Source organism: Lethenteron reissneri, chromosome 29 (assembly GCF_015708825.2).
Source record: "Lethenteron reissneri isolate LAM-NWPU_2019-01 chromosome 29, ASM1570882v1, whole genome shotgun sequence".
Classification (NCBI taxonomy): domain Eukaryota; kingdom Metazoa; phylum Chordata; class Hyperoartia; order Petromyzontiformes; family Petromyzontidae; genus Lethenteron; species Lethenteron reissneri.
Window position 1 is genome coordinate 8,861,687 of NC_083807.1, and position 25,691 is coordinate 8,887,377.

General features: G+C 41.4%; 1 protein-coding gene across 10 annotated transcripts in view; it reads right to left on the reverse strand.

Moving 5' to 3' along the window:
* The window catches only part of LOC133349224 (adhesion G protein-coupled receptor B1-like), a 143,857-nt gene that overhangs the window by 43,405 nt on the left and 74,761 nt on the right, over positions 1-25,691 (reverse strand). For all 10 annotated transcript variants that reach the window (XM_061562544.1, XM_061562535.1, XM_061562539.1 and 7 more), the window contains exons 10-18: positions 24,143-24,249; positions 21,916-22,110; positions 21,684-21,752; positions 17,794-17,902; positions 17,036-17,182; positions 9,207-9,276; positions 7,114-7,216; positions 4,176-4,219; positions 23-143 (exon numbers count right to left, since the gene is read on the reverse strand). In XM_061562544.1, the coding sequence (XP_061418528.1) occupies positions 23-143; positions 4,176-4,219; positions 7,114-7,216; positions 9,207-9,276; positions 17,036-17,182; positions 17,794-17,902; positions 21,684-21,752; positions 21,916-22,110; positions 24,143-24,249 (965 nt within the window). The remainder of the gene's footprint in view (positions 1-22; positions 144-4,175; positions 4,220-7,113; positions 7,217-9,206; positions 9,277-17,035; positions 17,183-17,793; positions 17,903-21,683; positions 21,753-21,915; positions 22,111-24,142; positions 24,250-25,691) is intronic.

The window sequence follows — 25,691 nt, forward strand, 5'->3', positions numbered from 1 at the left end:
CGAGGAGGCGCGCGGCACGTACCTGCTCGTCGGAGAGCGGCGCTAAAATGGCGAAAGCGGAGGCGCGTTCGCACAGGCAGCGCGTGTGAGCTGCGTCGCTGATCGCGGCTCGGCAGCCCCTCTCGCTCCAGCTCCCCTCGCCGCTGCCGCCCCGCGTAGAACGGGAGGCGGTGGGAGGAAAGTGGTGGTGGTGGTGGGGGTGACGCGGTGGGACCAGGAGGGGGATGGAGAGTCGGAGGGTGGGTGGGTGGGAGGAGGGGGGGGGGTCCAGTCACGATGGGATGAGAAAGATGGGAGGGAGAAGATGGGATGGGATGGGGTGGCAGGAGGGGGCAGATGAGATGTGAGATGTGGAGTGGGTTGGTTGGGGGGTTGGTTGGGGTGGGTTGGTAGGGGTGGGTGGGTGGGTGTGTGGTGGAAGGTGAATAGAAGTTTAAAGCAGGAGAGGGTTGGCGGTTGTTGGAGAGATGGGGGGCATTGGGGTGAGTGGGGATGGTGGGGATGGTGGGATGTGGGCGCACAGACAGCCCGGATGTGAACGTACAACGTAGATTTATTACTCGGCAGGGGCAGTAGCGACGTGTCAATTTTTTTCTCCAATTTTAATATCGAGTTGTACAGTATCCGTGTCTATGTCTTTCATGTTGTAGTGTGTATAGAAAATGAAATACATCATATGTACTTGGGATTCATCCATATGCAAGTGGTGAGGATTTGTAGGTATGTGTGCAGATGGAAGCAGTTGTGTATTGGTTCGCGCACTGCACATCGATCCCAGCCACCCGGGTTTAATTCCTGGCAATGTACAATATCAGTGGAAAGTCGTTTCTAAATCTGTCCTTGACTTCTCCAAGGTCAACTCAGCCCTAAATAGTATTTGGTGTGTACACATCAGCACTGGGGAAACACAGATGGCTACATCACTTTGTTGTGTGTTGTGTCACCCGTAATAAGCACTCACTAAGAATGCTTGCCACTTCAGTATTTTGGGCTAACTGGAGAGACTTTGTCTTTTGTTGTTGTTTGTATATCTATGCACGCCTGCAAAATCATTCACTGATAGAAATGCATCATTGCGTGTGGTTGCAGATGCATGCACACTTTTCACGAAATGTTCCAAGGACATTTTCTGTTTCAATAATTCAGCTCGTCGAATACAAACAGATGACTATATGTAATGGGGGGGGAAAACAACAAACCAGATAAAAAAAATTGGCTGCAAATATTGACAATTTATTATTATCAATTTGTTTAATGAGAAATATTTTTGGTAAATTATGTTTTCTTTTTTTGTATCGAGTGTTCATCCATCTATGGTGGCTCGATGCATTAGCATACATGGATATTCCTAGGAGATGCGACCTATAAAACGCTAGACAGAACATTCTATACCCATCTAGACATCATCCTGCAAATGCTGTCACATTGCCCGTGGCTATACCGATGTGTACTGTTGGGTATTTGACCTGAACAGCACATATTCGCTGCTCTAACACACAAGTCATCGTGGCCGAATGTGCTTGATCGAGTATGATTGTGTGCACAAATGTATGGAAATATATACAAAAGAAAATAATTATCACCGAGTCATATTAACATACATGTTTTTTTTACTAGACTAAAGATAATTAATATAAGCATCTTGACGAGTAACAACATTTACAATGTGCCCGTCGCACATTCCCGATTTTGCACAAGATTTAAAATGTTTTCTTCAAGGCATTGACCTACACAGCTTGGCACCACGCTGTTAGAATAAGAGCTACGGCGCAGAACTGTGCTTAATGAAGCATGGCAGCAGTGATAACTGTGGCTCTCTGGGGACCAGCTTCTTGATACCACACCTTCCTAACGCGGTTTGACTTGCCCCGATAGTCGATTCCTGATCTGGCCGCCGACGTTGAGAACAGCACGCACGATTCAATCGCGAAATGCTCAACATGCATACTAATTCCTTTGCAGAGGGCATTATTCGGCATGCGCCGTAAAGCCAGCATTGCCATCGGTGGCTTTTGCGAGCAGGGATGGAAAGCCATTTCCGTGCCCTAGTTTTCTTTTTTTACGCGTGCCTTTCGCGCAGTTAGAGCAGCAGACATACGAGGGGACATTGTTAATTAAATAACTACACATGTATGTCGATGTGATGCGAGTGGACGTCAGCCCACGTATCCACAGAGCCATGTGACAGCATCCTGAGTGCATTCGCTGGGATGATATGCGAGTTTTAACCATTGCGCGAGGGAGGACGGTTTTGATTCGGACGGCTTGTTGTTGTTGTTGTTTTACCACCCACCACATCTGTACCACGATCGCAGCCCCATATTGACCACCTTTAACCCTGCCCCTGGGTAGACATTCACGAGGGCCGTGCCCTACAGTATGTCACGTTGTTTTGACGCAAAGGCTTCCCCTGCAGCCGGTTCATCGCGTTAATCTGCCGACAGGGTATTGACCGATCGCACTCCCTTTAGGGAGATTTACACATTTTACAAACACGGCACATTAGCATTTGCTACTGACAAAAAAACGCATCTGTATTGGCCGTGCTTGTCAATGCTGCTCTAATTTGTAGTTTTTTGGTTATCGTCATTATTATTTTATTTATTTACTTGGATTTCAATTTATATAGCTTCAGTTCTGTTTCCCACAGCATATGCAATGCATTGCACAAAGGGTAAGTATACATATAGCGCCTAAAATGAAACTGATACTTCACTTAAATGAGCAATGAGGCAGTGCTCATCTATATTGGTGGCTCTTAGCTGGTGGTTTAGTTTCCACTTTCTCATGACTGGGTCAGTAGTGTCCATAGGATGACCACTGCTGACTTCCCACAAAGTGGTAATCATTTCATTGACCCTGGATAAACGATGACCAGGATTTTGACTGATTATTTGTAAAAGTCCATGATTATATTAAATTTCCTCCACTTAATATAACCATTGACTTTTACAAATAATCAGCAGAGTGAACAAGACTGGACTTTACAACAATGCTCATCTTTACATCCATGCCGGATCCATTTGTCTATTTAATGGTGTTCCAACAAAACCCATGTCAGTCAAGTGAAGCCGTCGGTATGGACACTGTGACTATATGGTACAGTGGTTAGTGCACTGCAGTGTAATTCGTAGTGACGTGAGTTGTATTCAGTGGCAAGTCGTTTTTGCAGTTAAAATTGGTCTCAAAAGGTATATTAAACTTTTAATGACCACCTGGTGCGATATAGAAACATCGCTCCTGGGGAGACAAAGGCGGCCGGGCACGATGCTGGCCACCCACTCCCTCGTGTGCCATGCTGGCCTTCATAGGTGCTCGCGAACAGCACTTGCCCAATCGTCTGTTTAAGCAACACGGGGGATATTTTTGATTGTCTTTTTGCATGTATGCACTGCACTACACCAGTGACAATTATCCGAACCAGTCCTGGTCTTCTCCTAGGTTGATTCATCATCAAATGAGTACCTGGTGTGGTGTGTAAACATCGCCACTAGGGAGATAAAGTGGCCAGGCGTGGTGATACCCACACTCCCCCTCGTGTACTGTGCCGGCCTTCATAGGTGCTCGCTAACCACACTTGTCCCAACAATCTGTTGATGTTATAGGGGTAACCTTTTCATTCTCTTATGCATGCATGCATACATATATGATTCTATAATCCAAAAGTTAAATGTTTAAAAGCGTCATTCAAATGCGCCACTGATTGTTGTGATAAAGACTGTTTTAGTTTTCATAATTATATCTTTATTTTGGTTTCGCAGTAACCAGACGTGATTAGTTTTACTTTCAAAGCATATATGAAATGCATTAAAAGTAATTGGCTGTCCAGCATATGCTGGTGCTGATTCGCTTGCCTTCATTTTAAATCCAAGGATGACAGTTTGATCTATGGTTCTTCCACAAGTGCTGGCTGATTATGTCCAAAAGTGACTTAATTGCCTCATTTAAAGATCATATCGTCTCAAAATGCATATCCGTAATTACTTAAATATTTTTTCCCGAAATAAAGCACAACAATCTTAAAATAAACAGTTTTTTTCCCCTTGACGGCTACACTCTGGAAAGCTCCGAATCACACGTGTAAGTGGTGCAACTTCCCAAATTGGTCACTTCGTACCGTGGTGTGAATCATTCAAAGTCATGGGTTGTTTGCAGGTGCTCGCGTTCGCACTTACTTTTTTGTACTGTTCCAAATTACGCAAAACGAATTGGACGTCACCTGTGAACAATATAGAATGTGCCCGGGTGTCAGTCAAGTTATTTACATACAAAACCGCAGCAATATCCCTTCGTGTCTCAGAACAATATTTTAATAAGTGTAGCCTTTGCATCCTCTGGACAAAGTGTATTCTGCCATAGTCGCATGGAATATCTAACGTTAGTTCACGGTGTTTTTGGGGTTGTTTGAGCGTGTAGCCAATGTGTCGTGATTTAAAATAAAATGTAAGTCGTATTTTCATTACAATGACGTGTTTATTCAGACAATGTAAGAGCCTGAGAAGGATTCAAAGTCCCATAAAAAAAATGAGCATAGAGAAGAGATGAATAATGAGGTTGCTGAACAAAAACAATGATTGAGGGACACAATTATACGCAACTAAGTTTCGCGAGTAAACCGGAATCATGAATCATCACAAATTGAAAAGCATTAAAGAGGTATGCCATGAATCTTAGTTTTTAAATACACAATGACCAGTCATGTGTGCAATTATGTGGACAACATTATTATTAAAACAGATGGCAGACAGTGATTGCTAGCAGAAGGGGAAAGGCGATATATAGAGAATTTGGCTTTGTTATATCTGCATGAAATGGCACAAACCACAGGATAACTCACACATGCGTAATGTTACATGATTATTGCTCTGGTTGTGCTCATCATATATATTTAAACACTGATATAATACTACAGAAAGTCAAGATAATAATTATAATACATAGCTTATGTGTGGAGCCTAAACATATATACTTTGTGCTCATATATTGAAGTTTAGGATTTGACTATTAAAAACAACATGTATTTGAGGCCAGAAAATGGGATCCATGTATGACTATTTCAAATATAACACTCTCCGTAATGATGATAACATCACAACAGAAAAGGCTGGACAATGCTGAGAGCATTGTACATGCACTGAGGTAATCCCATGACATGACTGCAAGGCATGATGGGAGATGTACCTTCTTGCTGTTTGTGAGGACACATTTTCGTGTTGTTATATCTGCATCTGAATGTTTCTATTTTTTGTTCATGATGTGCATAGACTTCTCCTGCTATGGTATTTGAAATGTACAGAAAATTAGGTAACTGCTAACAAATCGTTTGACAAAGGATACAATTCTACTTTTTGTACTAAATAAAAAAAACGCATAGGACCAACAATTTCCCAAGACTCACAATCAGTTGTGCAATGTACCCTTGTGTTAAACCTCCAAAGGCAGATGTTCAAATGAGCTGCACCAACACTGTTAACTGGGACCTTTTTGCCAGTATCAAGGTATGAAAAAAATAAGAATAGGTTTGACCCTTTCTGGCATTAAAGCAGGTGTTCAGGTGTTCAAACACCAAATATAAACCTTTTTAAAGTAATAAATTCTGCATTAATCACACGTACTTGTGGTCAACATGCAAACAAACCTACTCTGAGAATATATTATTACCTTTGAAACTGATTACCAGAGACAGCCTTCTTTAGGGCCTAGTTTTATTGCCAGAAAGGGTAAAATCGATTCTTATTTTTTCATACTGTTAGCTGATCTCATGTACACTCTCTCTGCCCATTGCCAATATGAGTTTATATATGTATAAATTATCGTCATGTCCCATAGTATAATGTGCAGTCTCAAACCCGTATTAACTCTGTGGCTTTGGGCTCTCTATTTATGTGCGATGAAGAATGGCTCAAAAATGTCACCTGTTATATGAAAAATGTATAAGGCAGTTTTTGTGACAAATGTGTTAAGTTTTTTGCTGATGAGACTGCCTCGTCATACCATAGGAATTTCAGATTTTTTTTTGGGAGAGGAAAAAAATTGTCGCTGCTACTCTAGGGACAGAGTTTTCATTGAGATGTGGAAGTAAATAAGTAGAAATCCGTCGACTTAAAAACTCTACTCAATTAAGTCCCTGCCTGTGGTGTCAGGGTAATCCTATTTGAGTATTTTAATCTGTGTGTGTGAGCTGGCACTTACTATAAACTGAAATAACGTTGAATTTACGGATGATAGTCTTGAAGCTTATGAAGAAATCACCCGGAATGTGCCCAATGTTTGTCTGATCTCCAAAGATACACACGTTTGAGATTGTAAAGTGCATGTATGGATGCCCATCAGGCACACAAGTGTTGTCATCTGGCTGTGGGGCTATGTGGTGGGAAGTGTACCAACATTCGTTGTTGTACTGCACTTGTATGCTTGCATACAGGGTCATCTAGGGTTGAGGTGTGGTGGGGGGGCAAAAGAGGCAGTTTGTCCAGGACTTACAAAAAGCAGAAACCCACACCGGGCCTGTTTTTATTGTTGCTATTGAATATGTGAGCCCCCATTTAGCATTCTGCCCCAGGCCTCTAGGAAGGTCCGAGCGATCCGCTGCTTTCATGTCTATGCTCACCGCCTTCGCCAAAACGTCCACTGACCATCATGGTGAAGTATGGTTAAATAACACCCAATGGGCTGCGCAGTGGAGGGAGGCCCTCATCCAGCAGTTGGTTGAAAAAGGGCAGGACACGTACACAGTTTTTAAAATCTATTTCAAGGCAATGGCTGTTCATGATGATGATGATTACCAGGCAATGCATGAGGTGGTTGTCACTGTATATGAATGAGTGTGGAATTTTGACAACTGACAATAGGTCACATGATGAAGTGCACACACCGGCACTGACTTGCATAGGAGATGCTCTCACTTCCTTAAATGTTAATCTAAGCTCAAGTGAATGTGTTATAAACACATTTCTGATTTGTGAAAAATAAGACAGATCCAAACAAGCATATGTCTATTGCAGCACATGCCTTACGATGTCAAACTTGAAATATGATGGCTCTTGCAAGAGCCAATGCATGCGTACGCACGTGCATTTTCCAGATTTGTTGTTGTTGATATTTTGTACTTACGTTCAGTAGATGTGAGAATACAATTTCAATTGGAGGCGTAATGGTTTTCATTGTCGGGCTCACGGTAACGGAAATTACCCGTGAGTTTATAGCACTCGCATTCCTGTGGAGGGATAGTGAAGCGGCAGCTTGTCAGACGCGGGCATTTGATAAACCTGTGATTTGTATGGTATTTTTTCTTCAAAACATAAACAGCTATACATTTGTCATGTTGAAAATATGTTTTTGAATGTCAAGTGGAAAAAAATCCATATGATTGAAAACTATAATGGTGATTTATAGTACATTAATTAAAATCTTTGTCACGGGATGATTCGGTCCATCATCATTATTACGTGGGTAAAATAACTACCAAATCATGCACATATAATAGTGGTTGTCCTATGGCGAGACTGGTTCACAAATCTACATTGACTTTGAAGCAGGGACACATTGTTTTCGAATTTAATTAATCTATATGCTATTTAAAGTTAAAGTACATATTATACACATGCATATCGTGTACTGTATAAGACAAAGATCCCCGATATAGCCTTTACCAGACTGTTGGGGCAAGTGCTGTTATAGTGAGCACCTATGAATGCCGACATGGCATACGAAGGGAGAATGGGGGTCAGTACCACACCTGGTCGCCTTCGTCTCCCGAGTAGTGATCTTTACACATTGCACCCGGTATTAATTTCAGGCTGAGTCGACCTAGGGGAGGCCTAGAACTGGTTCAGATAGTCCTCACTAGTTTGGCCGTGAGAGGGAATCGAACTCGGGTCGCTGGATTTGTAGCGCAGAGCCTGAACCGCTGCACATCCGCGCCACCCACACGCTATCGCTCCAACTACCACGCATGCTGTATATACATGTTCACTTAACACTGTATGTGCCACATTGTAATAGCGTCTAAATTACTATGTATACACATAGCAATGTATATATTTTTTAATAATTTCTCAATACGTAGATTTACAATCATAGAAGATTAGTAGTGAACATACAAATGTTACTTATTGATACAGCTTTCGTTTTTAGTTAATTTAGAGTTGCTTATTTGGATCATAGCAAATGTACATGATTGTCTGTTCTGGCCTGTGATCTCAATATCCCCTGCACAGTCATCGGATGCTCTGGCAATTCCCCATAGCACAGGCAATCAGCAGTAGGAATCAAACGATTGAGCCATTGCAAAGTGGCTCAGTGGCAAGTACAATAACCACCGAGATACCTGGCCATGGCAACGCGTATCGCATAGGAATTATTGTAAACACAGTGGGGGGGGGGGGGGGATTGCACAGCATAATGTTCCGTGTTAGAATACCCAATGAACAATTAAAACATCATGCTACTTTCGGTTGTTTAATTAAATGTTGGTTGCAATTATGTGTACACACGGAAACACACGCACATGCAACTACACATACAAATGACAGGATATATGTCATACAAATGACATATATCCTGTTTAGCGGCATGACACACAAGGAGATGTGTGACCAACACCATATCGGCCACTCTTGTTCCACGAGTATATATGTTCTTTATATTTTCCGCAATTACGCGAATAATAATTTTGAGTGGTCGTGTAAAGTCGACTTAACCAATTGAAAACAAAGGAAAGGTTTGAGTACTATTCGCCACTCATGTTTTCTGTGGCCTAAAAATCCAAACCAGGTTTCAGGGTTTAAACTTTAGAGCAAAGTGCTTGACTACACAAAAGGATACAGATCCTCATTATAGCCTCAACTGACTATCTGGGAAAGTGCTGTTACCGGGCACCTATAAAGGCCAGAACGGTACATGAAGAGGTGGGTTGCCAGAACCATACCCGACCGCCTTTGCCTCCTTCGTGGAGATGTTTGTACATCATACCAGGTACTCATTTGAGGCTGAGCCAATGTAGGGGAGGCCCAGGACTGGTTCAGAAATTGTCAATGGTGTTGGCCGTGAGCGGGAATGAACTCGGGTCACTGGTTGGTAGTGCAGCATGCTAACCGCTGCATTTCCGTCCCCTCAACCACACAATAACTCCCTACACACACATTGATTTCTCTTGTACGATTTTAACGGAGGAATACTTTACTAGCACCGATATATGTACTAACCTTGGAGGTGGAAGAATGCTTCCGAGCGTCTTATAAAGCACATTCCCAACAACTGCTGACTCCTGCATGCCTAATGAGCACATGACAATAAATAAGGCAACATCAATTTCAACATGAATGCAATGTTACAACCACTACGCAAAAACAAAAGAACATGTCAAATTGTTAAGGATCGTGAATTTCATTCCTCTGTGAGAGCTGCTTAAATTAGATTAATAAAAAGTGCCGCCTTTAAACTGCAAATTTTAATTGAAAATGGTAGAAAGATTAGTAATATTTCCATTGTAACATTCAAAAAAGGCACATCTCATATGAAAGGCGAATGGGAGTGGGGGAGTTCGACTTGATGGGGCTGTGCGAACTGGAGGGATTAAAATGGTGTTTGAATGTGTGTGTTGCGCCTAATTGCATGCAGCGCTGTGATAAAGGGCTAGTTTAACCAAGACTTATCCCACATTTCCACAATCTGTTTCAAAAGAATCCCACTGTGATGCTGATGCCCAGATTTGGCTCAACCTGAGCCAAAAACTGAGCCCAAACGGAGCAAATATTGGCAATTCATTTCCACACTGCCTCAGCACATTTTGTTGCCCTTTCCTTGCCCTTCTCTCTCCAGTTGCCAACATTTGCCCTTTCCTACCATTTGCAGCCGAGTGTCCGTCCTCAGAAAGGTAAGCCATCACGAGGTAGGGATCTCGGCTAGGTTGGGGGTACGGGACAATGATCATAAGTGCTTTAATTGACTAATAGGATGACATTTCTTCACAAACTCATATTGTTATTCGGCTGTACTTCGTTCAAATGTACATGTGTTTTTAAAACATATATTTATTCTTGTGGGTATTCTTTTCATGTTCCTTTTTTCAACAACTTTCCATTACAATGCATTGCATGAAGTTCGCAGTTGCAAAAGTGTTGTCAGCTATAACGCACATCTCCAGACTTATTTTTAGTCACTGGCTTTTCGAGAATGAGTCATATCTGAATGTAACGAGAAGTTTACTTTTCTAAAGTATGACATTATGTATACGTTAATACATTATGCTTTACTACTCTATGGGGACCTCATTTGCCAGTAAAAATATGATAATTGGTTCTTTACCCTTCTATCTGGCAACAAAACTGACACCTTTTTGCAAGGAGTCATGTTTGCATAGACCGCAATACCTGCAGTCATAAATACAAACAAAAGACATAACTCTGATAATGTGCACTGTCCTTGAAGTGCGCCTTTTGGCGTCATCTGGTCCAACCCATATGAGACTAGGCTCGAAGGAAAGCTGTCTCGGGTGTGGACCAATCAACTTCAAGGACAGTGCACATTATCAGAGTTATGTCTTTTGTTTGTATTTATGACTGCAGGTATTGCGGTCTATGCAAACATGACTCCTTGCAAAAAGGTGTCAGTTTTGTTGCCAGATAGAAGGGTAAAGAACCAATTATTACATTATGCTTGTTCACGCCATGATATCGTATTCTTGTCAAGTGATAATCCACATCGAGTTCTTATTCAAACGTGAAGCGTGATGTAACAATAACATTGCATCTAACAAAAACAATTACGTGGTCAAATATTGGGATAGGTAAGTGCTGGCTACTGTGGCATGAGCATCTCATAAAAGCGGTGATGCAGTTGCATTGAAACTGTGTCCGACGTTGGCCCAAAAAAAGAAAGAAACTGTGTCACTCTTAAAACGTGAGCCTCTGCTAGGATGCTTTGTGCATGGATAAGATCATGGAATAAACAAAGTGGACCTGCTCAGGGAGAACTCTGGCACATCGCCAGCCCTATCTAAGGCTTTGTACACTGTATCGGTTGCGGAGGCAAGGCATTATTAGCGCCATTGAACTCACACACGAGGGGCATGGACAATCCTTTGGCTACCCTTTCAAGAAATTATCGGGATGCAAACAGGCAGCCGTTTTGTTTGTCTTTCGTTCCCATTAGGCATTTACAGCAGTTAAGAAAAAAAAACACGAAGAATGTCATCTGAGACTGCATGCATTTGTTCACAATTGCTGGCTGCCCTAAATAATTGTCTGTCACCACACTAAGAAGAAGGGCTATAAGCGGATATAGAGTCTGTAATGGGATGGAATTCAGATTAAGTGTGTGTTTGCCAGATAAGCTGCACAGAAACGTTACCAAAATTGCATTGATGTCACAGCAATGCGATGACGCAGATGGGAAAGCAGTGACCACAACATTTGTTGATGAGGTTAAATGTGAACCAATGGGCCTGTTAGGGATATAGTTATCCTGGCACATGCTGTGGCATTAGTAGATGCATTCTTAGGTATTGTTGTATTGCACACTCGAATTGCTATTTTTGTAAAATTAATCACAAAGCAACGAGTAATGTGCTTTACATCTGTATGCATGATCTTATGTATGGGAATGAGACAGCGTTCAGCTAGACAATACAATACCTGGACCGACGAAGAGGTCACACTCACGGTGTTTAACATCGTTTATCGATTGAGCAGTACCTACCCAATTTATGTCATCTCTCTTTACTCCTCTCATTATGGAAATGTATTCATTATGGCGGTTGGGATTTAGACTTAAAATCTAAACAATAATTGGTAAGTAAGCATCTCACCAACCATATGCTTTCTCCAACAGTAGTAATGTCATCTCCTGCACGCTTCGACAGGCAATCATTTACACCTTTAATCCCTGCCAGTCACTGCTGGCAGGAAGGTTAACTGCTGGGGAGGTCTCACTCTACCCTCTTCCAGGAACAACGACTTCCATTGGCTTTTATTGACACTTCTATTGGCACGTCTATTGATACTTTCAGTCAACTTCCACTTGATAGGAGGAAACTCCTCTGTTGTCCCCTGGATCTCTCTGGATCTCTCTCTTTGGTTGTGCACACTTAAGATGTCCTATCTCCTTTCCGGTGATTGACTTACTTATTCTGTCCCATATCTGCTTGTCAATGTTATTGTATTATATTATCCTGTTTGCTTGGCTCCCTTATCTTTCATACAGATTCAGAAAAAAAAACTCCCTCCTCTCAACTGTTTGCAATAACCGTACTCGCTGGCCCTCATTTATATATACTATGAGCGAATAGAGCATCGTGACATGGATAATAATCTGCATCTTCGTTATCATCAGTAGCAGCAAAAGTGGTAACAGAAAAATCATATTTGTCATCATCGTTATCATCATTCAAACCATAATCAACATATTCATCATCCTTATCACTATCACCATGAACATAATTGTCATAATCCTTATCACTGTCGTCATCATCATTATGAACACAATTGTCGTCATCGTAATCCTCATTCACATCTTATTTTTATTTTGATTCACGTGTGTGCTTGCATCCAATCTGATGCTTCCTGCATAGTTTTTAGCAACAGAACCCCGTTTTAAATTCAGCACCAACTTTTCGTAATCGTTTTGCATGACGGAAGCAACATGCATACACGTGAATTTGTGCAGAATAGACTGCTACGCCTGAACAAACCTCTGACAGGGACTTGAACTTGTAGCATTATGAGTGTGAAATGATGATTATATAATGATCAAGCTAAAGCTATCTCAAATACCCACTTTTCACAACCGTACAAAAATTGCTTTTCTCTCCATTTTGTTTGAAATCAATCATTGCCAATTTGAATTTTGCATCACATGTCCACTTGAATCTCGTGAACAGATGAGTCTTTGCCTTAATTTTCACATAGGATTCGATTATATTGTGGCAACATATTTAGTGAATCACATGTCAGTCATAGCCCTTGCAACACAAGGGTCCTGACAGTAACTAAGGGGGCATAAACACATGTACAGTGAATTATCATCACTACACATTACAGATAACGAAACTGTCTTGTCCAATCTGCTGGTTGGTAATGTGGCAGAACACCTGGCTCACAATCAACAGGTTAGAAGATCAAAACCATTTCGATTTAAAGCTTTCGTGACTGCAGGGATTCATCTTGTTGGTTCTTTCGGTAAAGTCACGTAGAAGGGAAATAATAAAATAATAAAAATAAAACATAATAAAATACAATTCTCACGACGTTTCGGCCACAACGCAAGCAGCCATCCTCAGGTTAAGAACAGGGCTGTTGGAAAGACAGCGTCCGAACACATTACTCGAAAGACAGCGTCCGGACGCTGTCTTTTCGACAGCCCTGTTCTTCACCTGAGGACGGCTGCTTGCGTTGTGGCCGAAACGTCGTGAGAATTGTATTTTATTGTGCTTTATTTTTATTATTTTATTATTTCCCTTCTACGTGACTTTACCGAAAGAACCAAGAAGATGAGCTCAAAACCATGTTGGATATCGATTTATCTCACTATCCCGTTAGGTTCAAAGAGGTGAAAATCACTTTGAGTGACGTCACAAGTGGCCACCCTAATGAGGCGTCTGTTCCCTGCCATGGGAATGTGGAATTTCCTTCACTTGCTTGAGGCCAGCAATGTAGATAAGCGCTGCCCCATTGTGTGTTTGGGTATGGAGATACATTTTATTAAAATTTGAAAAATCTACACACTGCTCAACAACACCTCATTTCTCTTGAGGCAGTGTTGTTTGTGAGTGTGTTGAGTTATTATTTTTGTTAAATCTAGCTTGTGCACCACTGCCAATACGGTGTCACCAAATAATTCGTTTTATTAAAATGGGTGTTTTAATACAATTTATTGAACACAGACCATGCGGCCAAAAATGCAAAGCAGACAGGGAGGACTGCACTCATTGCATGAACTCCAGAATTACAACTTTGGCAGTTGCAATATAAGGGTGAGACGAGATTGAACAACGGCAAGAAAGTAACTGGAGCAATTAACTGAGCATAGCCTCATCAGTCAACTAAACTGCTTTTGAATTATATCCAGACTGAAGACACGATGTGAGCACGGAGAGCATGTTATTAGACGGGAGGATGAGGGATTGTACTTATAACCTATTAACCTAATTTTATTTTACCAGGTAAGGCCCACTGAACTATATATCTCTTTTTCAGAAGTGACCTGGCCACAAATGACAGCCCAATGTAGTGTCATGTGGAAATGTATAGCAGACAAATACTTTAAACGCATGCTTCTAAATGTGGATGGAAAACCCGGAGGACCCGGAGAAAAACCCAAGCAACCATTGGCTGGGAGAACATGCAAACTTTAAATATACGGGATCGAGCCCACCACCTCGTCCATACCAGGCGAGGTAGTTAACGTCTCTCCACCACGGCGCCATGTGAGGTGGAGTAAGCTGACACTTTTCCCGACGCCCACAATCCACCACATCCAACAAGGCCCATGCTGTGACTCGTGCCTCTTATCACATCTTAACTAGGCCAGCGCAGCAGCTCCTCTCGGATAGTGGGGGGAAGGGTGGGGTATCAGCAGAGCTGTCGTGTAGTGGGGGGGGGAGGGCGCACCATAACAGTGATCAGACTGCGAAGGGGAGTGAACTTGAGTGAGAGACCAGCGAGACATTTGGCGATGCAGGGCTCGCCCCACACCCCGAGCGCAGGCCCCCGATTCCACTGCAAGCGCATGCCACCCCAGTTTGCATGGAGCAGGAGATGGTATGTATTCATTGTGAAGCTTATCACTTCATGATGGAGAGCTTAATTTAGATAGTAATTCCACAAGTGCTCAAGTAGAAGATGTTCAAGCAACATTTGCGATTGAGATTCTACATATAACGTTTCCATTACGTTACTAATTGGAACGTGTTTTGACATTTCCTTTCTTCGGTAGAAATATTTTATTTATATATATGTAAAATGCCCAAGGCCGAGGCTTGAAAATAACAAGCAATCAACACCATGGATATGAAAAGCAAGCGTTCCTATATTTAGTATCATTCTTGAAACCTTTATAATTGTCTATTATTGTTCGTGCCCATGCTCTCGTTTAGCTGCCCTGAAAATTGAAATGTAGCATCAATCTTGGTATTGTGGCAGGAGGAAACTTTTTTGTTATCTTGTGGAACACATTTCGTACTTGTTGTCTTCCAGACAAATGTTTTGAGATGTAATCCTCAACAAATAATAAAGGGATTAAAACCCAAAAGTATAAATTAAGTTAATACCTTAACATTACCCAATAGTTGGGTTATTAGGCCATGCCACTGCTTGGATATTTCACTTGTGGGTACCATTATTTGAGTCAGCCAAATAATGTGGGAACGATGCTCAACTTGCAGTCACAGGTTCTGAGTTAAAGAGCACGCATGAGTTACATTTTTTTCCATTGATCAAATGAGAAGCACTTTGCTGGGATTCAGAAGTGGTTGCTCTAAGAAGAGGCAGCCTGATAATTGTTTTTTTACCCTTCTATCTGGCAACAAAACTGACACCTTTTTTACAAGGAGTCATGTTTGCATAGACCACAATACCTGCAGCCATAATGCAAACAAAAAACATAACTTTGATAATATATACACTGTCCTTGAAGTTGATTGGTCCACACCCGAGACAGCTTTCCTTAGAGCCTAGTCTCACATGGGTTGGACCAGATGACGCCAAAAGGTGCACCTTCATCTGGTCCAACCCATGTGAGACTAGGCTCTAAGGAAAGCTGTCTCGGGTGTGGACCAATCAACTTCAAGGACAGTGTATATATTATCAAAGTTATGTTTTTTGTTTGCATTATGGCTGCAGGTATTGTGGTCTATGCAAACATGACTCCTTGTAAAAAAAAAAGTGTCAGTTTTGTTGCCAGATAGAAGGGTAAACAAACAATTATCATATTTTTTACTGGCAAATGAGGTTCCAATGGTGTAAGAGGCAGCCTACCATCGTCGAAATGTTAAATTCCCACCACTCGTTCAGGTCTGCTGAAAGGGATGAATGTCACACCGTGTTCCTGTATCAGGGAGCCAACTCTTCATTGATCGTGTTATTGGTTGGGAATGCACATATTAAAGTGGAATCAAATATTCAGCGGGATTCACTTCCGCTCTCTTTTAACCGCTATGCTATGCGGTTAAAAGAGAGCGGATGTGCACTCTATTTGGGCTGAAAAAATTACATTTGGTGCGACTCTTGTCCATGCAGTGTGTGCACTACACGACTAATAACAGGATTCACCAAACATCTAAAAAATGACCAAATATCAAGGCTGTGTGTATACTTAACCCTTTCCTATTTCGAAACGACTGCAAGTTGCAGGATGAGTCCCGTTCACCGCTAAATCTCAGAACATGCAAGCGGTCAGCATATTTTTATTTAGACAGGCACAGCGTCGTTGCTTTTAAAGATATTGTCATCAATGCAGAGAACTGTAGCCACATGACCACACTCTATGATAGTTGGTGCCAAACTGGACAACAAGCCCTCCCGCATGGTATTGTGGGAGCCTTGGTAGCGATAACGTTATTTAAAAAAAGTTTTTCTTCCGGTTCCATTCAGATGATGTACACGTTTCTATGACGTACACATATGTCATCGGAATGAGAAAGGGTTAAGGGGAATGTGCACACTGTGCGGTTTTGGAAACGTGGGACATTTTTTTCATTCAGATTATTTTACATTGGAGAGGGAGTTTGGGGATGAGAAGGGATTTGTGGAGGTGGAGTCGTTACCAAGTAAACATACTAATTTTGGGCCTACGTTAGCAAGTGGATGGAACCGTTGGACCAATGTTGCCCCAACTTTGGCCCACCGTTCCAGGCTTAAACTTGGTCTTAAAGAGAGGGATAATACTAGTGTCTACAGTCGATGGAAGGGAGTTATAGTCCAAGTAATCAGCAGCAGATAAGGCAGCGGAGGTTGATGAGGAATTCTGACAGAAGGCCTTGTGTGCTGGAGTGGAGGTCGTCGGGTGCGGGGAGGCGTGCTTCAGGCAATGAGCTTACCTGACGTGAATGATGACAGGGTCGCTTTCGAGATGGTCACTTTGTCTTCGCTGTTGCGCGCCCACTCCACCATGCCTCTCCTCGCCTTCACCGGAAACGTTATGTCAGCCGTTTCCTCCATGATGAACAGCTTGCGGATGCTGATAACTGTGCAGCGGGATTGGGCCGACAGCGTATCAATTGGTGTTCGAAGCCATTGACTAAATGCACACACATTTTAATGTGAACAGTCGGAGTGTTCAAACTAAACAAATATATATTTTTTATTTATCAGGTAAGGCACACTGAACTCTGTAGCTCTTTTTTTCAGAAGCGACCTGATAACAAACATGATAGCTCAACAAAATGGCTTATCACGTGGACATTTATAGCAGCCAAACACTCTAAATGCATTCAATTTAAATGCATGTTTCTAAATGTGTCTTCCTATAATCGGATACCACAGTTCCTCATTGTTTTATTATATATATAAATGATTTTACTTTATCCTTCTCTATCATCATGTATCTATTTTTATCATTTAAGTGTTAATTTGCTACCTTTCCCCTGAACAACTGCTCACATATCAGCTATTTTAAAATGTTCCAAATGTATGCAAGACATCAGTAACAAAGTGGTCTGTACCACAGCAAGTTTGTCAACCTCATTGCAGTTACTGCTCTGAAGTTACTATCCAGGTTTCTATTCACGAGGCAGCATAATTGATTTCTAATCACAGGGTAGAAATAATGACAATAATAGATTCTTGCTGAACCGACCTATGTTTTCCGTGATGAGGTATGATGTATGCACTGACTTTATGCCAGCTCCCACAATATGAATGAAGTTCTCCACAATTTTCATTAAGTCCAATGACGCAGGGTATAGCTGCAATGCAGACAGTACGATGTAAACATTCACACATTTTATAAATAACTACTTTTTTGCATTTCCTTATGGATTCATTCCCAATTAACTAATTTCAATCAAGGTCAGAGGTATGTGATAACGCCGCTGTCGATTTTCAAACACTGGTGTTGAATGTTCTTAGTGACAATGGGGTATTCTAGATTTGAAGTTTTCGTGACTGTAGGGATTCATACTCTTTGGTTCTTTGGGTAAAGTCACGTAGGTGAAAAAATAAAATGAAAATAATAAATAAATCACGACGTTTTGATTGCAACACAAACAATCACACCTGATGTCACACCTGATGATGATTGCTTGTGTTGCAATCGAATGGACAATGGGTTAGCAGTGGAATTTCAATGGAACAGCTTGACTTCAAACGTTGGTTCCAACAATTGCATGATTCATAACTGAATCAAAGTGTCTAAAATGTACTAAATGACTTGTATATTATATTCTTAGGTTTTTTCGGTAAAGTCACGTAGGTAAAAAATTTAAATTAATAAAAGTAAAATAAAATAAAAATCACGACGTTTCGGAGGCAACACAAGCTTCTGTCTTCAGGTGGAACCGTCACAGCCACGATAGCTGTATCAAGTAAATGAGAGATTACAAGAGCTACCACTCCGTATATATAATGGTTGAAGAGGGGAAGGGCCAAGTACGGCACACTTTTTATTAATATGGTAAGGTGAGGTTTAAGACTAAGAATAGACTGCATAACAAAAGGTTGAGCCTTTGTTATGGAGAGGTACGGTTTGTGACTACGCCTAGCCTGTGTGGTTCTGGTTTCTTCTTAGATAGGAGAAACCAGAGCCACACATCACAAAGCAGGATGTTAACAAGACCGTGATTAATCAGAGTAACATTTTCTGACAATCTAAAAACGGTACTGGTCAAAGGACTAAATTTCGCCGTCACCCGTAAATATATACCAGTAGAGGATATGATTTCTCAGATTGATGTAGCCCTCAGAGGCATAGGACACATCCATGCGGATGTGGCAAGAGCTGAAATAGCTACTATTCTTAAGAATGCTAAGAAACCCACTAGTAACCTCAGCAAAAACGAACACTCTGAACTCGCGGACCTAAAAAAGAGAGATGATATAGTCATCCTCTCGGCAGACAAGGGCAATGCCACGGTGATCATGGATAAAGATTCATACAACAACAAAATCCTGGACCTTCTTAATGATGGGAGTTACTCCAAAATTAAAAACGATCTCACTAAAAGCCTAACGACAAAACCAACAGTATCATCACGAGTTCGACTTCCCTAATCGAACCAAGCAAACGTCCCTCTCTAAAACCATCGGCGGCTAGACCTCCCAGACTCTATGGTCTCCCCAAGATCCATAAAGAAGGCACCCCGCTATGACCCATCGTGTCGACGATAAACTCTCCTACCTACAAACTAGCCCGTTTTCTATCAGATACTCTGCTTCCCTTCACAGGCAAGACCTCTTCGGCAGTACTCAACTCAACCCAATTAGTCTCTATGGTCAAGGACATGGTACTATCTCCTGATGACATCCTCGTCAGTTTTGATGTAGTATCTATGTTTACGAAAGTCCCAGTACCGGACACCCTAACAATAATTGAGGACTTATTCCAACATGGATTGAATTCTGATGTATCTGCGCTGGTTAGGCATTGCCTCACCAAAACCTATTTTACCTGGAATGGCACCTTCTACAAACAGAATGAGGGTACCCCTATGGGCTCCCCCTTGTCACCAGTTATAGCCAACATGTTCATGGAAAAGTTTAAATCAGACGCCATCCAGACATCCACCCTGCGTCCTTCCCTGTGGAAGAGGTATGTGGATGACACTTTCGTCATCTGGCCACATGGCCTCCCAGCATTGAACCACTTCTTGGACCACCTCAATTCTAGACACCCATCCATCAGATTCACCATGGAAGTGGAGAAAGATGGTAAACTACCATTCTTGGATATTCTGTTTGAGAGGAGACCTGACGGATCCTTGGGACATTCTGTCTACAGGAAAGCCACCCACACAGATTCCTACTTGAAACCGGATTCCCACCACCACCCATCTCAAAAGAATTATCTCATCAAAGCGTTATACCACAGAGCCCATGGCATTTCTGACCAACACCACCTGGCTGATGAATTAATACATGTACATCGGGCCCTCAGGATGAACGGATACTCTGACCGCACTATCCGCCAAGCTGTTTCTCCCACCATACAGAAACAGCCACATGAAACTCCGACCAAAACTATCACGTTACCATACATAGGCGTGACCAAAAAGATCTCCAAAATTCTAAACAAACATAAGATCCAAGTCCGATGCAGTACAGTGCATAAAATCCGTGATCTGATTCCATCTGTGAAGGATATCTTTCCTGACTTACAGTATCCTGGAGTCTACAAATTGAGTTGTAGTTGTGGTGATTGCTACATTGGAGAAACGAAACGTCATGTTTCTGATTGTGTCCGCGAGCACAAGTCAGATCTGAAACACGGCAGAACTGATTCTTCGGCCGTTGCCGATCATTGCTACAACTCTGTAGGCTCTCATGAAATTGTCTTTTCCGAGACCAAGGTGCTCTGCAAACCTCCTGGCTACCGTCAAAGGTTTGTACACGAAGCCATACAAATATACAAACACAGACATAATTTCAACCGTGATGATGGTTACAAACTGAGTAATCATTGGAAAGATGTGATTAACCATGCAAAAAAGATTTAACTACACTTATTTGGACCATCTTATTTGACAGACAACTATTACAGGTTATTGATAGGCAGCCAGTCTTGTTTTACCAGGTTTAGTTTTTTCTTTTTTCACACTTTTGTTATGTAGGCTATTCGTAGTCACAAACCGTACCTCTCCATAACAAAGGCTCAGCCTTTTCTTATGCAGTCTATTCTTAGTCTTAAGCCTCACCTTACCATATTAATATAAAGTGTGCCGTACTTGGCCCTTCCCCTCTTCAACCATTATATATACGGAGTGGTAGCTCTTGTAATCTCTCATTTACTTGATACAGCTGTCGTGGCTGTGACAGTTCCACCTGAAGACGGAAGCTTATGTTGCCTCCGAAACGTCGTGATTTTTATTTTATTTTACTTTTATTAATTTTAATTTTTTACCTACGTGACTTTTCCGAAAAAATCTAAGAATATGAATCCTTGCAGTCACGAAAGCTTCAAATCTAGACTTGTATATTGACTGACATTTCAAGAACCATGTTTTGTTGTTCAAACAATTGCATGCAAAATGGTGTGCTAAAATATGAAATCATGTTGTGTTTGTGTGAGCAAAAATATTCCACTGAATAGTTTGCTTTAATATGAATATATAACAGAATATAATATGATTAGTCATCACTTTTGAGTGCACGTTTTTACGTGTTCAACTACACATAGAAACACGAACTAATATTTTGTATTAGAGCTCCCATTAGCACGGTTGGCTACATATGGTGTGAAAGAAATTCAATATACATACAGAGCTGGCAAATTCTCATGATACCCATCCTGCCAATCGTGAATCCGACAGGAATTGTCCAGGGTAGAATAATATGAATGAAATATGATACCTGCAGGAACCACTTTGCTTTACTGTGTATATGTGCTGTATATGGATGAGGGATTTAGTCAAGTGACAGAAATGCCCCCCGATTAAGTGTCAAGAAACATATTTAATTTACCGCAATCACATTTAAATTATCTTATGATCATAAATAAAGAAATATATTTTAGAAGCATTATTAAAAACCCACCTGCTGTGCATCATCCCACTTTTCTTTGTGTTCTTCTGAGAGCAGGTTGCTAAAAATTTGAGCGTAGTTCTGAGAATAAAACAGAATATATACCCATTAGACTATCGGGAAGGGAAATATAACCTTGGAAACATTACGTTTAAAAAAGAATAATGCAATAATAATCATCACATAGTGTGTGTATATACCTGTACATATAAATACATACTTTATCTATATAATTTAAGGTCACCTGGACATCTTCCGAAGATGGATTGTAACTGGCAGTCTTGAATGCCTCTGTAACGTTCTTTAAAATATCTACTGAGACGAGCAAGTCTCCGCTGTACATGTGCTTCAGGTGAGATGAATCAAATAGATTTCTCATCACTTGTGCCATTCCTTCACTTGCCGATGGCCTGTGGCCTTTCGAAAGGTGTTCTTTCATCTGGTGCACAACAGAACGTGGAACACGGTTACACTTTTGACGAACAAAATACGTTTTTAATTACAAATCCTGAATATATATTCGTCGGATGTGCATCAGATATCACACTGTTGCATTTACTAAATACATTGCACATGGATTTGCATGAAGTTATGTGAAAGACCATTTTGTGAAAGTACATTTTGATACAATTTGCATGCAAATGAGCATACATCCCAAAACAACCATAATATATTTCGATTTAAAGCTTTCGTGACTGCAGGGATTCATCTTCTTGGTTATTTCGGTAAAGTCACGTAGAAGGGAAGTAATAAAATAATAAAAATAAAATAATAAAATAATATAATATTATGTTTTAACCATAATATAGTTTTTTTAGTTAGATCACGTAAATATTATATATTTACGCGAAAGCCTACGTGTTAAGCCATCCAAAAGAAACCAAAACAAATATTCATATGTATACAGTGTTGGGACAAATACTCTTAGGGACCGCCTCTTAAACTTGGCACAGAACTCAGAGATGGTGGTACAGTCAGCACTCCATTTGGCTGGATTTGATTTCCCATTTCTGATGTGAAAAGATTGTACCAGGCAGTGGCGGCTCCTGCAAAATCTCTCAGGGGGGGCAAATGTCTGGATGATTGATAAGGATAAGGTCCACCCATGCAATGGATAAATTAACAGCTTAAGCATGTAAAGGCAACTTCACTTCTTTAATATTAATGAAAAATAAAGTGACTCTTACAATACATCTTGTTTGTTTATATACTCACTATTAAAACAAACCACTCAAGTTTATTTTATTAAAGATTCCACTAGGTGGCGATAAATTATATTGTTGGATGAAACGTGCTTACGTATGATGACGTTAGCACGTATGATGACATAAGCACGTTAGTGCATGCCCTCCCGGAAGCCATAGAGAATGCATTGCAGCGCCCCCGTTCTAAAAAAAACATCTTTGAATGTAAGTCTATGGGGCCACTCGGGGCGATTCTCAACCGGAGTGAAATCGCCCAAAAAGAGGCGGTACTCCACAGAACGTGACATGACGCTGATTGGACTATATCCAGAGGCTGACAGTGACGGCTAGCGTGACTCTGTGGTTGAATGACATTGGTAGTGCGTCGCCCAATCGCCCTAATGAAGAAACCGCCCCTGGTACCAGGCATGCATTATAGACTGAGCTGACCTAGTAAAGGCCAAGGACAGATTAATGTACATCTTGTGATTCAAGAGCAGTGCATTAACCCCGACTTGAAGACTCCCTCATTAATTATAGCACACATACATGTAAGGATATACAAAGGCAAAGATACCCCCAATAGCCTTAGAAGACTGTTGGGGCAGGTGCTGTTAGCAAGCACCTATGAAGGCCGGCATGGCACACGAGGGGGCAGTGTTTTTACACACCGCACTAGGTACTCATTTGAGGCTGAGTCGACCGAGGGGAGGCCCAGGACCAGTTCAGATAATCGCCACTGATGTTGGTCGTGAGCGGGAATTGAACCCAGATCGCCGGGTTCGTAGTGCAGTGCGCTAACTGTTGTAATACCGCTCCCCATTGTAAGGATATAAACACACGTGCAATCAAACATGAACCCACATTACACACAAATGCAAATATGCATACCACAAAGATAAAAACAATCCCCAAATAGCCAGAACAGACTGTTGGGGCAAGTGCTGTCTATAAAGATGAATATATTTGTTTCAGAAATCAAAGGTGGCTCAGATATTAGCTACTGATGTTGGCTGTTGGAGGGAATCAAACTCAAGGTTTATCAGGTATGTAACACAGTCCGCTAACCTCAACACTACCACTTCCGGTAACACCAGAGCACACACCACGTTGCACATGTGCACACACCAACACAATACAACAAATTGCAATTTCCTCACAAAAATTGGACTCGATGGAGTCTAAATTGAAAATTATTTATAATATCCCCTTTGCAACGAACACAGACTTCAAATATTTCTTTTTCATTTAGCAAAAATTTTGTCCGAAAATAACGAGAGACTTTACCGTTTGCAGAAGCATGTTGAAATGATGTGACACGCAAAGTGAATAGCTTGGTGGCTCCCAGTATGCAAGCCCCCGGGAATCCAATGAGCATCTCCGCGTGATGATCCCTGCGCATGTAAACACACACACAGTCAAATGAGTCTGGAGAAAAAAAATCGCGTCGCAATTATGTTTTGTCAACACCTGTAAGAATGCACCATATGCTCAATTATGTTTTGGTATCTTCAAAATAGATATATGTATGAGGCCCATTGGTTTACTGCATTACATGTATTAACATGATTATGCGTGCTGTTGTAATGTAATGGTTAGCACATAGAGACCACCCGTTTGATCTCCAAGTACAGGGCACTTGAAACAATGGCCAAGTTTCTTAGATGCCCCCGCCCCACGCATCCAGCAATATGAATGGGTCCCCCACAGTCGATCGGCTGATGGCGTTGGGTGGGGTAAAGTGTGGGTCCTCCCACCTCTTCGAAGACGTTTGCCAAGTGTGGAAGAGTAGACCAAAATACTCTCTAGAGTGGCACAATGTAGAGCCCCCTCTAGCGCGGGGAGGCCCTTCTTGCAGTAGTGATGTGAGCAAGGCATTTTAGGGTAGCACCTTTACATAATTTTTTTACTGTGGTTTTCCTCTAGAGAGAGAGTGGCCCCGACCATGGAAATGTGGAATTACCAGCACTGGCTCGGGGCTGACAATGACGTTAATGCCTGCCCCAACAGCGAGACCCTTTGGTTTTTGCCTTTGATATATGGATTAGAGTGTAGGTGGTAAAGTGAAGCTTGCAATATAATTTCAAACATGCGTTTTGACCAGTGGTTCTTAACCTGAGGTGCAGGAACCCCCTGGGGGTGTGAGTTGCCCTTTCTGGGGGTGCGAGACATGCCAGATTTTTTTAAAGGTTAATCGTCCTGGCATGCATTAAGCACAGGCACGTAAGTATAACTACTTTGTTTCATCAAGCCTATGTATTTATTAACATTGTATGTTTTTAACGATTCAGAACCAAAGGGGTGCAAGGCTGCAATAAAGGTGAATAACTACTGGTTTAGACTATTTAGATTATGTTGCTACTATAAATGTCCAAAATATAAGCCACTTTGTTGAGCTATCATTTGTGGCCAGGTTGCTTTTGAAAAATAAGTTAATACATCAGTGGGCTTTGCCTGGTAGGATGGGGATGGCTTAGTTTTTTATGTTTTGGTAGCTAAAATGGTGACATTTTGGAAATTATACATATATATCATTTATCCCACGACTAGGTGAACACTGTCTAAAGAACACCTATTTCTTGTGGAAAGGTGACTTCTATAAACAAAAGGAAGGAGCAGCAATGGGCTGTCCTTTGTCTCCTGTGATGGCGAATTTGTAAATGGAAGATTTGAAACAAAAGCATTAGCTTCAAGCACACTAAAACCCTCTGCTTGGTTTAGATATGTGGATGACACATTGGTGGCCTGGCCACATGGAAAAGATACACTTAATGAATTTATAAATCATCTCAACTCGCAAAACCCATCCATCCAGTTCACCATGGAAGTGGAAGCT